Below are 17487 nucleotides of genomic sequence, written 5' to 3'. Positions count from 1 at the left end.
CCAAACCCAGAAGAAAAGGTTGTGAGAAAATATTGACCCAGTGTTTTCTTTTATCTTTTCCCAATAAATTGAACACACAGCATTCTGTTATGTGTCACGTAGGTATTATTAAGTGCTGCATTGCACAATTTAAACAAATAGCACAATGCGCTATCTGGCAATGCTTTAGTGATTTTTATTGTTCTGAAATCTGTAAGTAATTTATAAAATTGCCTATTCACAGTACACTTTATTGTGAATGATTTTGCTCTGCTTTTTTGTTAGGTCTAAAACATCACAATTTTAAAGCATTGAAAAGGTTTCCAACATTTCTAGCGAAGTTTTCTTTTTAAGTTGTCACTTGAATTCAATACAGGTTCAAGTCTTAGTATGTAAACGCACATGCTAACTCATTATCACTGATTTTTACCATAATCATACACATGAATTTCATCTCTCCAGAATCTGACACAATGCTGCAAGGTTTGATCAATTTTCTTGAGGGAAAGTTAGATTTACTTTGACCATGAACTAACTTCCTCTGAATAGATCAAGCAGTTTGCAGTGATGAATGTTATTATTAGGATGATAACATCACCATCACCAATGCTGCAATTGCTAGTTCTGTTTCAGCCCTGTAAAAATGAATATCTGGTTCTATTGTGCAGGATTATCTCAGTTGAATATTCAGCTGCATCAGACATAAGGGTAAGAGGGCTGTGGGAGTGAGAGAGTGAATTGGTAGGGGCATATTTGTAAAAGGCTGCTGTTTGCCACAGTGCACAGTCTATATTTCCTTCCATAGAAGAGAACATAGCCATTTGGCAGAAATGCTGTAGTTCAAGGTTGACCGACATGAAACATGATGAGGTGGTTATCGAGCCAAGAGATTTTGTAATCAGTCTGACTTTTTAACTTTTTCTTCAAATGGATACTGTACAGGTAAGAAATTGCTAAAGTATTCCAGTTATATTATGGAGAGGCTCCTGAAGTAAGTTTTCTCGAGCAGCTTTAATGAACCATGTACACCAGTTTGCATGCAGATTTCCAGTGCTGTTAGTGCCTGCTGGTAATATAGAGACTGAGTGTCCACTGCGAGATCACGTTTTTGTTGTATAATTGTCCCCAATTTCAACATAATTAAACATTATGCTAAGTCAGATTTAGTCAGAGTATACTCAAATGCATTTGAAAGGGTGATTAAAGTAGCTTCTGGGACTGTCAGTGGATGTTATTTATCAGGACTTCCTTAAAGTATTGGTTCAAGTACCTAAAGTGACATTTAGCTAATAGTGAAGCTCGTGGAATTGAAAAATAATTATTAACCTGGTTCAGAAGTTGGATGAATTTTGACACAATAGAGCTGACTGTGGTGAGACTAGTGATGACATAAAAATCTGTGGGACCTGAAATAGTCAGCTTTTTTCTAAGTGATTTTAATGGTATAGTTTAAAATTGAATATCCATAGTAGCCATTGACACTAAAATAAGCGATAGGACCCTGATGGGAAGAATCCACTGGAAATCAAACACTACGATTGCAATGACTGCCACAAATGTACAAATGACTAATTGAATCATATAGAGCTTTTTTACAACTCTGACTATCCAGGATAAAAGAAATCCACACCAAGTTTTAACAGTAATCAAGAAAACAAAATTCATTTTTTATCAACAAACTTATCATTTAACAAGTGGATACTACTAGTCCGTCTCAACAGTATAAACAACACATCAGAGAGATCATGGATGGAAACATTTAGAAAAAGGATCAAACTTTGTAGACTGAGTCCAAATCACAAGGGTGAAATGAGGTGACTTTAGTCAGTTTCTGTTGTTTTTGGTGATGTCACATTGTTGACTCAGAGTGATGGTAGATCCTCAAATCGGTCAGTCAGTTGGACCTAGGTCCTTTTGTAATTTTAGAAGTTCTTTGCTTCAGATTCTGAGTCTGTCTCTATCTAATGTCAGTTGGGTGAGAAAAAGACTTATCTTTGATTGCAGGCTTTTTATATGTATGAGTGCAATTGCTCAGGACTATGATAAACTGCAACTTTAAAACTAATGCAAACCCAAAGGCACCTCATGCCAACATATATCTCAACATGAGAGGCAGCATGGTGGCTCAGTGGTTAGCACTGCTGCCTCTCAGTGCCAGGGACACAGGTTCGATTCCACCCTTGAGTGACTGCGTGGAGTTTGTTCATATTCTCCCCATGACTGCATAGGTTTCCTCCGGATGCTCCAGTTTCCTCCCGCAATCTAAAGATGTGTAGGTTAGGTGAATTGATTGTGCTAAATTGTCCAGTGTTCAGTAATGTGTAGGTTGGGTGCATTAGTCAGGAGTAAGATATAGGGGAATGTGTCTGGGTGAGTTACTCTTCAGAGGGTCGATGTGGACTAGAGGGGGTGTAGGGCCTGTTTCCACACTGAAGGGACTCTCTGATTCTAAAAGTACCAAATCCAGTTTCTAGTGTAGTTGGAAGCATGAAATTAAAATGATAGATTACATCATTGAGCAAAACTGTAGCAAATGGGTTTCAGTGGAGGAAAATGTGTTATCAGCTTGAAGCTCTAAGAAATTAAATTAAACTGTTAGAGAAAATGATCAAAAGGAGGTATTGTAATGCTATTTTTTATATCCAGTGAATCAAATATAAGCCATGACTCAGCAATCCCTTTACAACCTTACTGAATTTTGGACTTGACCATTTGAACTCCTCTTCTGTTGTCATCATGGCAAATTCTCTGGGGAGATGTCCTCTTCCTGCTGCTTGGCCCCTTTTATCTGATTCCAATACACTTCTTCAGTAAGGACCTGTCCCTCTTGCAGTTTACCTGCACATCACCTCTTCATTTGGAACTGTCGGTATGACATTGCCTGCCCCAGGTTTTTCTGCTCCCTCACTCACTCTGGCCTGTGTCCCTCTGACCTCGTTACATTTCATTCCATGGCTTTTATTTTTAAAAATCCAAGCTGCTGATGAGGATCATACTATTATCGCCAGGCATACTAAATTCTACCTTTTTGAGGTTGAGCACCAACTCTCAAACAAGCTTTCCAGTCTCCTGTGACCATGACCCTGAAGGTAACATTGAACAGATGGGACAGTGAAACCAGGAGAATGGGATGGAGTCCTTACAGGAAGCACAGTGCACTGATGTGCAGTCAAGACCATGGAGAGTCCGTGGCTTTATGGTCAGTGGGCGTTGGTGAAGGCCTGTCCCGGCAACGGTCACATATGGATCACGTGACTGTCAGGGAAGGATGCAAATTAGAAGCAAAATGGATTAATTTTTCAGTTTCAGATGAGAGCAGGAAGCAGCACTGATGATGATGATTTCCATGTACTAGAGAAGAACTGTGGGAAGACTCCTTGAGTAGTACCTGAACAAGGAATGATTGACGTATTCCACAAAGAAACCAATGCTTGGGACCATGTGGGTACTCATAACCACACCTTTTAAATTGGAGAAATTGGGATGAGGTAAAGGAGAGAGAGAGAGAATAAAGCAAGAGCCAGGTGGGGGATAATCAGGCCTTACATGGGCATCAGAGAGCCTTCTGGCCATCCTGCCAGGGAAACAAGGGATTTCACATCCACCTGGGGCCAGGAAACTGCACGTCATTGGGCTAGAATAAAGCATCAGACAAATCACGAATCTAACTGAGAAGAGACTGGAGGAGGGGAGAAAGAAACAGGAAGAAATAAGATTTTGGTGGGGCAGGAACAGACTATGGGTGCATCAGGTTCTAAGAAGGAAGCCACTCAGCCCAGCACATCTGCTGTATCATTGATTAATAACATGGCTGATCTGATCATCCTCAACTTCACTTTCCTGCCTTTTCCCCACAACTCTCAATTCCCTTTCTGATTAAAAATCTGCCTACCTCTGCCTTGAATATATTTAACTACCCAGCCTCAACTGTCATTTTGCAGTAAAGAATTCCACAGATTTACAACGTTGGAGAAATGAAAATCCTCATCTGTCTTCAATGTGTGACCCCTTTATTCTAAAGTAATGCTGTCCAGACTTAAAATTGTAGATTTAAACAAATTCTCCGCTAGAGCACAGCGTTAGAGCAGTATGGCTTCCCTGTTTAATCTCCCGTGACCAAGACCCTGAAGGTAACATTGAACAGATGGGACAGTGAAACCAGGAGAATGGAATAGAGTCCTTACAGGAAGCACAGTGCGCTGAAGTGCAGTCAAGACCATGGAGAGTCCGTGGCTTTATGGTCAGTGGGCGTTGGTGAAGGTCTGTCCTGGCAACGGTCACATATGGATCATGTGAATGTGCAGGAAGGATGGAAATTAGAAGCAAAATAGATTAATCAATTATCAGAATAATCAACTATCTGAACAAAATAGTGCCTGCCCCTCTCGTTTGGATAATCAAAATTCCTCTGTATTTAACAAAGGATGTATTGGCATTGAAATCTGTACAATAGAAATTCAAGTGCTGATTAGCTGTTCTTGGTAAGTCAACACAAATAGATTAGGCCGTTATTCAATAAAGCTCAGAAGAATGAAGGGTAATCTTATTGAAACATACAAGATTTGGAGGGTGCTTCAGATACAGTAGATGTTGAGAAGATGTTTCCATTAGTGGGGCAATCTCAAACTTTGGGATGTAGTTGCAGAATAATGGAACACTAATTTATACGAAGATGTGAAGGAATTTCTTAGAGTGGTGAAAGTTTGGAATTCTCTATCTCCAGGGAGTTGTGGAAGCTGGACCCCTGAAAGTATTTAAAGAGGAGGTATAGAATTTTGAAATATGGAAGGGTTGAGGGCTCTGATGAGCTGGCATGAAAGAGGAGTCTGGATTGGAACAGATTTGCTACCATCTTTTTAGATTCTGGATTAGTGGTGCTGGAAGAGCACAGCAGTTCAGGCAGCATCCAAGTAGCCTCGAAATAGACGTTTCGGGCAAAAGCCCTTCATCAGGAATAAAGGCAGTGAGCCTGAAGCGTGGAGAGATAAGCTAGAGGAGGGTGGGGGTGGGGAGAAAGTAGCATAGAATACAATGGGTGAGTGGGGGAGGGGATGAAGGTGATAGGTCAAGGAGGAGAGGGTGGAGTGGATGGGTGGAAAAGGAGATAGGCAGGTAGGACAAGTCATGGGGACAGTTACTGAGCTGGAAGTTTAGAACTAGGGTGAGGTGGGGGAAGGGGAAATGAGGAAACTGTTGAAGTCCACATTGATGCCCTGGGGTTGAAGTGTTCCGAGGCGGAAGATGAGGCGTTCTTCCTCCAGGGGTCTGGTGGTGAGGGAGCGGCGGTGAAGGAGGCCCAGGACCTCCATGTCCTTGGCAGAGTGGGAGGGGGAGTTGAAATGTTGGGCCAAGGGGCGGTGTGGTTGATTGGTGCGGGTGTCCCGGAGATGTTCCCTAAAGCGCTCTGCTAGGAGGCGCCCAGTCTCCCCAGTGTAGAGGAGACCGCATCGGGAGCAACGGATACAATAAATGATATTTGTGGATGTGCAAGTAAAACTTTGATGGATGTGGAAGGCTCCTTTCGGGTCTTGGATAGAGGTGAGGGAGGAGGTGTGGGCACAGGTTTTACAGTTCCTGCGGTGGCAGTGGAAAGTGCCAGGATTGGAGGGTGGGTTGTTTGGGGGCGTGGACCTGACCAGGTAGTCGCGGAGGGAACGGTCTTTGCGGAAGGCGGAAAGGGGTGGGGCGGGAAATATATCCCTGGTAGTGGGGTCTATTTGGAGGTGGCGGAAATGTCGGCGGATGTCACTTCCGCCCCCATCATGGCCACTCCCACAACCACTTCCACCCCTCACAATTCCTCATGCATCACACCTGACATCACTTCTGTCCTTCACATCATCGCTGATGCCACACACTCAGTCACTTCCGCCACCCCTACTGCTGTGGTCACCACCACTTCCGCCCCCACCAGCGCCACTCACCTGCATTCTGCTGACATGCCCCCCACGGACCCCACTGTCACTATCCCCACCCCCCCAGAACCCCGAGGGGAACACTACCCCTGCTCATGGCTCCAAACCATTCCCCCCACCATCACACCCACTCCAGTTACAGGTTCCGCCCCCACTCCCAGCTCTCCACCCACACCAGATCCCAGCTCCCAGCCCTGCCGAGTTTTCACCATCCCCTCCCAGACCTCCCCCTCACTGAGGACGAACGATCAGTCCTCAGCAAAGGACTCACCTTCATCCCCCTCCGTCCACACATCAATGAATTTAATACACGCCGTGATGTCGAACAATTCTTCCGTCGCCTCCGCCTCTGAGCTTACTTTCACAATCAGGACTCCCGCCCACCTTCCAAGGATCCCTTCGCCCACCTCCAACACACTGCATCCACCTGGACACCCCACGCTGGCCTATTACCTGCCCTCGACCTCTTCATTTCCAACTGCCGCCGGGACATTAACCGCCTCAACCTGTCGACCCCCCTCCCCCACTCCAACCTCTCACCCGCACAACGCACAGCCCTCCAATCCCTCTGCTCCAATCCCAACCTCACCATCAAGCCAGTGGATAAAGGGGGCGCAGTGGTAGTCTGGCGCACTCACCTCTACACCGCTGAAGCCAAACGCCAACTCGAGGACGCCTCTTCCTACTGCCCCCTCGACCATGACCCCACCCCCCCATCACCAAACCATCATCTCCCGGACCATACAGAACCTCATCACCTCAGGAGATCTCCCACCCACAGCTTCCAACCTCATAGTCCGGGAACCCCGCACTGCCCGGTTCTACCTCCTTCCCAAGATCCACAAGCCTGACCACCCTGGCCGACCCATTATCTCAGCATGCTCCTGCCCCACTGAACTCATCTCTACCTACCTCGACACTGTCCTATCCCCCCTAGTCCAGGAACTCCCCACGTACGTTTGAGGCACCACCCATGTCCTCCACCTCCTCCAAGACTTCCGTTTCCCTGGCCCCCAACGCCTCATCTTCACCATGGATATCCAATCTCTCTACACCTCCATCTGCCATGACCAGGGCCTCCAAGCCCTCCGTTTTTCCTCTCCAGACGTCCCCAACAGTACCCTTCCACCGACACTCTCATTCGTTTGGCCGAACTGTCCTCACCCTTAACAATTTCTCCTTTGAATCCTCCCACTTCCTCCAGCCCAAAGGGATAGCCATGGGCACACGTATGGGCCCCAGCTATGCTTGTCTCTTTGTTGGCTACGTAGAGCAGTTGATCTTCCGTAATTACACTGGCACCACTCCCCACCTCTTCCTCCGCTACATTGATGACTGCATTGGCGCCACCTTGTGCTCCCGTGAGGAGGTTGAGCAATTCATCAACTTCACCAACACATTCCACCCTGACCTTAAATTTACCTGGACCATCTCTGACACCTCGCTCTCCTTCCTGGACCTCTCCATCTCCATTAATGACAACCGACTTGACACTGACATTTTTTACAAACCCACCGACTCCCACAGCTACCTGGATTACACTTCTTCCCACCCTATCTCTTGCAAAAATGCCATCCCGTATTTCCAATTCCTCCGCCTCCGCCGGATCTGCTCCCAGGAGGACCAGTCCCACCACAGAACACACCAGATGGCCTCCTTCTTTAGAGACCGCAATTTCCCTTCCCACGTGGTTAAAGATGCCCTCCAACGCATCTCATCTACATCCCGCACCTCCGCCCTCAGACCACACCCCTCCAACCATAACAAGGACAGAACACCGCTGGTGCTCACCTTCCACCCTACCAACCTTCACATAAACCAAATCATCCGCCAACATTTCTGCCACCTCCAAACAGACCCCACTACCAGGGATATATTTCCGTCCCCATCCCTTTCCGCCTTCCGCAAAGACCGTTCCCTCCGTAACTACCTGGTCAGGTCCACGCCCCCAAACAACCCACCCTCCAATCCTGGCACTTTCCCCTGCCACCGCAGGAACTGTAAAACCTGCGCCCACACCTCCTCCCTCACCTCTATCCAAGGCCTGAAAGGAGCCTTCCACATCCATCAAAGTTTTACTTGCACATCCACAAATATCATTTATTGTATCCGTTGCTCCCGATGTGGTCTCCTCTACATTGGGGAGACTGGGCGCCTCCTAGCAAAGCGCTTTAGGGAACATCTCCGGGACACCCGCACCAATCAACCACACCACCCCGTGGCCCAACATTTCAACTCCCCCTCCCACTCTGCCAAGGACATGGAGGTCCTGGGCCTCCTTCACCGCCGCTCCCTCACCACCAGACCCCTGGAGGAAGAACGCCTCATCTTCCGCCTCGGAACACTTCAACCCCAGGGCATCAATGTGGACTTCAACAGTTTCCTCATTTCCCCTTCCCCCACCTCACCCTAGTTCTAAACTTCCAGCTCAGTAACTGTCCCCATGACTTGTCCTACCTGCCTATCTCCTTTTCCACCTATCCACTCCACCCTCTCCTCCTTGACCTATCACCTTCATCTCCTCCCCCACTCACCCATTGTATTCTATGCTACTTTCTCCCCACCCCCACCCTCCTCTAGCTTATCTCTCCACGCTTCAGGCTCTCTGCCTTTATTCCTGATGAAGGGCTTTTGCCCGAAACGTCGATTTCGAAGCTCCTTGGATGCTGCCTGAACTGCTGTGCTCTTCCAGCACCACTAATCCAGAATCTGGTTTTCAGCATCTGCAGTCATTGTTTTTACCTCGTATCATCTTTTTAGGCTGGTTGGGCAGGATTAACGGGTAAAATGGTCTACTCATGATCCAAGTCTGTAGTTACCAATACGATCAAAAGTCAAAACTTTATTATAATATTTTGGAATGTTTTTCTGGCTTAAATTCGTTTAAATAAATTCATGTTTGATAAAATTCTTTATTGTCTTAAATTGACAGGATGAAAGAAGATTTCACCAATTAGCTATGGCAAACAGTGAAAGTAGCATCAATAGATGTCTGTCTGCTGGAACCTTCACACCGACCTTGAAGGTAAGATTGTCTGTGTTTAGACCAGCTGAAAGTTATGACTTTTCTGAGTGTTACGATCCCAGTTGATACCATTACCGGACAAGTCAGATCCCAGAATGAAATCTGGCTTGATGAATCACTTTTTAAAAATTAACATGGCTGTCTTTCACCTAAATATAGGAATTCGGAGCAGGAGTACTCCATTTGGCCCTTCAAGCCTGCTCCTTCGCTGATCACAGCTGGTTCTTCATCTCCGTGCCATGTTCCCACTTTCACTCCATGCCCCTTGATGGCTTTAGTTTCTGAAAATATTATCAATCTCTTTCTTGAACATGCTCAGTGACCAGGCCTCCACTACCTGCTATGGTAGTGAATTCTACAAGTTAGCTACCCTCTGAGTGAAGAAATGTTTCCCCTCGTGATAGTCCTGCCTCCTCATCTATTAGCCTACTGAACGTTCACTGCATTTCCTCCATGGCAAGTAAATCTTTGCTTAGGTAGGGACACCAGAACTGCACACCATACTCCAGGTGTGGCCTTAACAAGGCCCAGTATAATTGCAGCAAGACATCTTAATTTAATTTCTCCTGTAATGAAGACTAATATACCATTTGCCTTCCTAATTGCTTGCTGCACCTGCCTATTTACTTTCATTGACGTACAAGTAAAGCCAGATCCCTTTGTACATTCACATTTCCATATATATATCACCATTTAAGTAATAGCCGCCTTTATTTTTCACTCGTGTATAACTTCACATTCATCCACATTATACTGCACCTGCCATGTGTTTGTCCAGACACTTAGCTTGTCTAGATTACCTTGCATTCTCCTTTCAACTCTTGATCACACCCTGTTTTGTATTTTCAGCAAACTTGTAAAGTTACTCTGTAGCAAATATGTACATAAACCAGCTTTGAGATGTTGGAAATATTCCCTCTGGTAGCTCCTCTAGTCTGTTGCAGAATTTTAAATCCTGCAGAAATATGGTTTTCTTCCCCCTGCCAGTCTCTGTCACTCTGGGATAACGTTCGAGTGTGTAAATGACCAGACCTCAGACAAGAACTTAGTGATTTACATATCAAATGGGGGAAGCAATGTCTGTTTTTGTTTCAGATCTCCAGCATCCACAGTTCTTTGTTTTATTTTTGTTGTATTATGTTCCTAATTATTTGGTTTAACTTTTAGTGCCATGCTTAACTGGCTATTACAGCTATCCCTCATGTAATATTCTGAATGTGTTCCTGAAACACAATGTACTAAATGAAAATGTGCTAGAAATTACTTTTTTGTAAGAAAACATATAATAAAGGTGGGTTAGATTCATGACAGATAACTTGTACATTAAAACTTATGGGCTAACCTTGAACTTTATTTTCCCCCAAAAATCTTTTTCCACTTAATGCTGTTAGATCCACCAATTATTTCTGTCTCTTGTTCCCATTTCCCACATCTGACCTTCACATCCCTGCTTGCTCCCCCTCTTCAATCACCTTGTGACATCTCTACCCCATCTAGGCTGGGAGAGGGGCAGTGAGTAAGTGGGAAGCAGAAAGGAGTTTGTCAGATTTAAGGAAATGGTGAACAGGAGGGTGAAGACAGGGAGAGGTTGGGAGGTGTTTAAAAGAAACTGTGTATTTATAGTTACAGCACGATTCTTGGCAAATACACAGGGGAATAAAGATGCTGAACAGAAAATGAATGCCAAGGTCAGCATCATTAATTTGGATAAGTTCTCCAAATCATGCCAAGACAAAAGAATGCACTTTTTTGAGGGGGGTGGGGGGGGGGGGGGGGGGGGTGGGGGGGGGGGGGGGGGGGGTGGGGGGGGTTGTAACACACAAAGGCTGCGTCTTGCTGAAGAATGTTCAGCATGAGACTGCATTTCCGCAATTCATGGAGTGTCAATCCATTGCCACAAATTACTGTACATAGATCATAGATTCATAGAGATGTACAGAATGGAAACAGACCCTTCAGTCCAACCCGTCCATGCCGACCAGATATCCCAACCCAATCTAGTCCCACCTGGCAGCATCCAGCCCATATCCCTCCAAACCCTTCCTATTCATATACCCATCCAAATGCCTCTTAAATGTTGCAATTGTACCAGCCTCCACCACATCCTCTGGCAGCTCATTCCATACACGTACCACCCTCTGTGTGAAAAAGTTGCCCCTTAGGTCTCTTTTATATCTTTCCCCTCTCACCCTAAACCTATGCCCTCTAGTTCTGGACTCCCCGATCCCAGGGAAAAGACTTTGCCTATTTAACCTATCCATGTCCCTCCTAATTTTGTAAACCTCTATAAGGTCACCCCTCAGCCTCAAACACTCCAGGGAAAACAGCCTCAGCCTGTTCAGACTCTCCCTATAGCTCAGATCCTCCAACCCTGGCAACATTCTTGTTAATCTTTTCTGAACCCTTTCAAGTTTCACAAGATCTTTCCGATAGGAAGGGGACCAGAATTGCACGCAATATTCCAACAGTGGCCTAACCGATGCAGCCGCAACATGACCTCCCAACTCCTGTACTCAATACTCTGACCAATAAAGGAAAGCATACCAAACGCCGCCTTCACTATCCTATCTACCTGCGGCTCCACTTTCAAGGAGCTATGAACCTGCACTCTAAGGTCTCTTTGTTCAGCAACACTCCCTAGGACCTTACCATTAAGTGTATAAGTCCTGTTGATTCACCGATTCATAGCAGCTTTCAGACAATCAAATTTTCAACAAAAGATCTGGGCCATGATAGTACTTCCCTGTAAGGAGTGACTAATACAATTTAATGTATTCTCTTTTTATTTTCTGATTGTAAACTTCAGAAGAAGAGAACAGAAGACTTGCCAGTCCGGGTGGTCAGTGTTCCCAACCTGAGTTCATATGAGAAAAGTTTTCTAAGCTCAGAATCAACTCCAATCATTAGGTTTCCTCTAATGACTAAATCTCCGAGCCTGGACCAAAGCCTCAGCAGCACGTCTAGGTTATTGAATCAGCCTTCACAAGTCCAGCCATCGAAACAAGCCTCAAGGTATTACTCTACTCTTAAATTGAAGCTTTTATTTTAAATCTTAAATCCCATTGATAGCTTCCACTAATTTATTTTTTGGAATTGAGTATAATAGTATGTCAAGTTTTAAATTGACGTGTTTGTCCTTGAATAGGGCAGAGTCATGGAGTCGTAGAGATGTACAGCATGGAAACAGACCCTTCGGTCCAACACATCCATGCCAACCAGCTATCTCAATCCAATCTTGTCCCACCTGCCAGCACCCAGCCCATATCCCTCTAAACCCTTCTAAGCCCATCCAGATGCCTTTTAAATACTGCAATTGTACCAGCCTCCACCACTTTCTCTGGCAGCCCATTTCCCACACACAACACCCTTTGCGTGAAAAAGTTGCCCCTTAGGTCTCTTTAAATCTTTTCCCCCCTCACCCTTAACCTATGCACCCTAGTTCTGGACTCCCCTCACCCAAGGGAAAAGACCGTGGCTATTTACCCTATCCATGACCCCTCATGATTTTGTAAACCTCTATAAGGTCACCCCTCAGCCTCTGACACTCCAGGGAAAACAGCCCTAGCTTATTTAACATCTCCCCATAGCACAAATCCTCCAACCCTGACAACATCCTTGTAAATCTTTTCTGAACCTTTTCAAGTTTGACAACATCCTTCCAAAAGGAAGGAGACCAGAAACGCACGCAATATTCCAACAGTGGCCTGACCAATGTCCTGTACAGCCGTAACATGGCCTCCTAACTCCTATACTCAGTACTCTGACCAATAAAGGAAAGCATTCCAAACGCCACCTTCACTATTCTATCTACCTACGACTCTACTTTCAAGGAGCTGTGAACCTATACTCCAAGATCTGTTTGTTCAGCAATACTCCTGAGGACCTTACCATTAAGTGTATAAGTCCTGCTAAGATTTGTTTTCCCAAAATGCACCACCTTGCATTTATCTAAATTAAACTCCGTCTGCCACTTCTCAGCCCAGGATTGGGAATAAAGTCAGGGGAGTTAGAGGTACTAGTCAGTGGTTATGATTCTGTGGAATTTGACATTAACAGTGACATAGGTGAAGTGTTTTTAAATTGATGGTTAGGCTTAAGCAGACTTTTGCTGCCAATCAAGCAAAGGTTACTGCCGGTTCAGTTTGATGCTTGGAGCCATAGCAGTATACTGTAATTACTTCCTGGATCTCTCAGCTGAACTTGGATGTCATGCATTTCTACTGATCCTTAGTCACTTGATCAGACAGATAGAAAATGTCTTGCAGACATTTTGAACATAGATTTATAGTTATGTTTAAACATCTATTGTTAAATTTCTTTCATTTTGCTTATCTTCAGAAGTGATTCCTCAACTTTTGAAAACAAATAGCTTGTAATTATTTTAGTAGCTGCCTCTTTGCTTCTTGCGCTTAGTGTTTGGAATTGACTATGTTTGATTGAAAGACATATTAACTTTTCTGTTTGCGATTTGTCTATACATGCAACAAAAGTTTAATTCCAATTTGTAACTACTACACCAACACAAAATATTTAGCCAATTGATAAAGTGCTCTCTTGTATTGACATTCTGCTTTCCACAGCAAGCTGAAATTTAGAGTAAACGATAAAGAGAAGACCGACTTCAGGGAAAAGCTTCAGAGTAGCTACTCATCTAGCAGAAATGACATTGCATCGAATCAAGAATGTGAAAAATTGCCCAGTCTGTCCTAACTACAAAAGCAGGTTAAATTTAAACTAGCCAGTTACCTCTGATCAGCAGTAAAATGATGGAGAGAGTAAATCAGCAGTGGAATTAAATGGCAGCTATTCAATGATTCATTGAACCACACAGTTGCTGACCTCAACACAGCCTTGGGGCCTGTTTTTCTGGAGTGGGAATGGGGGAGGAATGTACTGTTCACCTTCCTGGAAGAAAATGTCAGATCCAACTGATCTACTTTTGAAAGGCCTGTTTCAGTAATGACCTGCTCACGAAATGTTAAACAAACTGAGGGTCAGACCTCCTCTCAGTGCACAGGGGAAAAAGGCAATGTACTTTCAAATAAACCTATTGGACTACAACCTGGTGTTGTGATTTTTAACTTTGAACCTGTATAAGTTACTGCTTGGATCTCAGTTGAAGGATTGTATTGAGCACATACTATAGTGAGGATAAAAATATATTGGACACAATACAGAAGAGATTTACAAGAATGGTTCCAAGGATGAGAAACTTCAGCTATGAGAATAGACAGAAGTTGAAAAGGAGAAGGCTAAGAGAATATTTAATTGAAAGAGTGAATGGGGAGAAACTATTCCGCCTACAACTAGATCAAGAATGAGAAGGCATAAATCAGAGCAATTTGAAAAAGTAAATGTGATGCAAAAAGTAGCAGTTTCATGCAACAAGTGGTTTGAGTCTCAAGTGCTCTACCTGGAAGCGTGGTGGATGCCAGTTGAATTGTAGAATTCAAGATCACATCAGATTTTTTTACTTAAATAGTAATAAAATGTAGGATTATGGGGAAAGGGCAGGAGAACAGCTTAGCCGTTAAGCTTCTTCAGAGAGCCAGTACAGACACAGTGGCTTCCAAATGGCGCAGGGACAATTTTGTAATCCTCTGAATTCCCACCCTCCATCTAATTGGCACAGGTGCTGCCAGCACTATAAAGAAGACTGTAGAAATCATTGGCATCTACACCCTGAAAAGGTCCTAGGCTTTTAGCCTGGGAAGTGATCAGACATCTTTGGGAGAGGCTGTGTTGGAGTTGGTTTTAGAGGAGGAACAATGTGGTATAATATCTTGGGCTAGGGCACTGATGGATAAGGGTGCATGGGTCTGAATGGGTTAATACTGAGGAGTGTCTTTAGCAGCTTCACCTATTATGTTGTCAGGTGGACCTGGTGGGAGATTAGCTCTGGACCCTTTGCAGAAAAAGATCATCCTCCACAGTCTGTAACATGGGAGGAGTTTTCAAAGGATCTGAGCAACATGGGCGATGGTGAGATTTGTGGCAGAATCAGATGAGGCTTACCTCGAAGCCAAGGGCATTTTTCTCCATCTTTTACGTTTTTGCCAAGTAGAAAGGTAGGTTTTTTACCAGACAGCAGCAAACTACTAATTAAGGACCATTATTGTTGTTCATGGCCCAACTCACCTGATTAATATTCAGTTTCCTATCTTACCAAATATGCAAAACAAGCTAGCTGAGAGAAATCTCATAATGAAAGTCAATGAAGACATCTGCTTGTCCTTGTTGTGACTACCCTCCTTGTTACACAGCAATAAGCAGCATGTCATATCCACTGACAGTGGCATCTGACATTTGCCAACCCCCATGACCATCTTGCCACCCATTGATCTTCTGGCAGGCCAATTAGGAAGCGAAAATCTGCATTGCAAACACACCAGCAATTAACATTAAAAGGTTCATGGACTAGACCAGGCTGCATCTCAGGGCTGTTCAAAGGCTTTCTTAATGCTAACCCACTTAGCACTCTGCCTTATCATGTTAATTCGGGCAGTGGCATAACCAGGCAGTCTGCTTTGTTGATCAGAAATCTCAGTCAATTGGCTGGATGTTTTGCTGTGTGGTAGTGATCTGCTTCAAACTCACACCGACACTATATGTCAACAGTTTATGCAATAACCATACTCTGTATGCAGCAATCAGGTAGCCTTCTCTTAAGGTAGTAATTGTCCTTGAAGTCCACAGAGGCACTCATTGGTCAGGTGTTCCCAGAACATTAATACAAAAGCAGCCTACAATTTAAGGCCAGGAGATTGACAATGGTCAGGCAACCAGTCAAGGTGATCTCAATCAGGAGGTCTGTGCTTAAGCAGGCCAGAGTATGGGTTATGGGCCAATCCTGTGGCTCCATAGCAACCAGTAAGACAAAAGAGAGAGAGAGTCAGTTTTGTGGCCAGTGGTTAGAAGTGGCATATGTTGAATGACCCTGACAGACAGCAGGGTTAATGTGAGAGCTGTAGATGGAATGAAGAGTGTTATTTACTCGGTTGGCAGGATATTGATGCTTTAGTATTCCTCCTCCTCCTCCCCACCAGGAGTGGTCCCAGCCTTCTCCCACAAGGGCCACAATTCTCATATTTTAGAGTGAGGAGTTTGATGCAAGGCACCCTGCGACCATAAGGGCCTTTCAGCCTTATTGTGGGACTGTCAAAAGTAAGAGAAACTGATTAACGCAAAAGTGGGTGGCATGGCAGTTTAATCTGGTAAGGTGCCCTGAGTGAGTGAGTGAGTAGGCAGCACAGAGGCTATGAACGGTTGATGGTGTGGGAGGTTATGAATGAAAAAGAGCAATTTGGGGAGGGGGGGGGGGGGGTGGTAGAATATTGTAAGCAAATAGTGGGAAAGTGTGAGCCTTGGTAGGAGTTGGTACAGTAGCAGGAATAAAATGTGTATGAGATACTGGAGTGGACCACTTCCCTTGGTGGAACGGAGAAGATTGTTTTCTTACAGCACTGCTGGCTGTTCCTCCAGACAGTGGAGACTTCCCTACCTGAGTGGCAACTTCAGACCAACTGCCAGGAGCAGATGTTGAGACCCTCCTCTTCGAGTCCTTAAGGCAAGGATTTCACCTCTTTGCATCACCTCATCGACCAGGAGCTCCAGGTCTCTATCAGAGAATCATGTGCAATTTTGCCCTTGTACAACATCCTCATTTCAACTGTCCTCTGCTGAGCAAGACAGCTTTGGAATGCTTGTGTTTATTCAAGTGGACACAGCAACCTTTTAAAGATGGTGCACATGGCAGGGATGCCATTCTTTTGGCTGATGTCCAGTGAGTGGTGAGTTGTTTTGGTGCGTAATAAGGTGGAGCTAGAATTGGATAAGAGGACACGATTGGAGCAGAGTAGGCAGTTAATGTGGTGGGTTTGGCAAGATGCAGCAAGAAATCGCACTGAACCACATGGTGAGAACCCCTCCCCAAAAGGAAACTCAACACACTTAGCCAAACAAAATGCAAGATTCAGTCCAAAGTTTATCATACCTAATTGCATGCTTATATGGAATAAATTACAATAAAACAACGACCTGTTGGAAATCTGAAACAAAAGCAGAAATAACTGGAGAAGCTCAGCAGTTTTAGCAAGATCTGTGGTGAGAAAACAGAGTTAACATTTAGAGTCCAGTGAACCTTCTTTAGCACAGATCAGTCTAAACTAGAGTCTTGATAACATCAGGCCTGGGCTAACAGCTAGGAGATAGTAAGGACTGCAGAGTCAGTCAACAAAGTGAGATGCTGGAAAAGGCACAACAGGTCAGGCAGCACTTGAGGACTGTTTTGGGCATGACCCTTCATCAGGACTGATAAAAGGTTATGCCTGAAATGTCAACTCTCTGGCTCCATAGGTGCTACCTGACTTGCTGTGGGCTAACAGGTGTCAGGTAACATTATTTGTGCCTGATAATAGACACCTAATGAAAAAGGGAAAAATCCAGCCATCTTCCTATGATTTTTACATTTGAGGTTCCTAGCATCAAAACCTAATAATTTCTTTGGGGGGGGGGGGCGGCGCAGTTCACTGTTGTCCAGAAATAGAACTGGACCAGCCATATGAACAC

General features: G+C 44.7%; 1 protein-coding gene across 12 annotated transcripts in view; it reads left to right on the top strand.

Moving 5' to 3' along the window:
• The window catches only part of LOC140464516 (protein FAM184B-like), a 199330-nt gene that overhangs the window by 176103 nt on the left and 5740 nt on the right, over positions 1–17487 (top strand). For 9 of the 12 annotated variants that reach the window (XM_072560568.1, XM_072560480.1, XM_072559903.1 and 6 more), the window contains 2 exons: positions 8827–8919; positions 11726–11931. In XM_072560568.1, the coding sequence (XP_072416669.1) occupies positions 8827–8919; positions 11726–11931 (299 nt within the window). Of the gene's footprint in view, positions 1–8826; positions 8920–11725; positions 11932–17487 lie in introns of those variants that run through there. The other 3 variants (XR_011954997.1, XM_072560302.1, XR_011955004.1) reach the window with 2 other exon arrangements.

The sequence above is a fragment of the Chiloscyllium punctatum genome, chromosome 1 (genome assembly GCF_047496795.1).
Source record: "Chiloscyllium punctatum isolate Juve2018m chromosome 1, sChiPun1.3, whole genome shotgun sequence".
Taxonomy (NCBI): Eukaryota; Metazoa; Chordata; class Chondrichthyes; order Orectolobiformes; family Hemiscylliidae; genus Chiloscyllium; species Chiloscyllium punctatum.
Note: the sequence above shows the minus strand (reverse complement) of the source record. Positions and strands in the feature narration are given on the sequence as shown.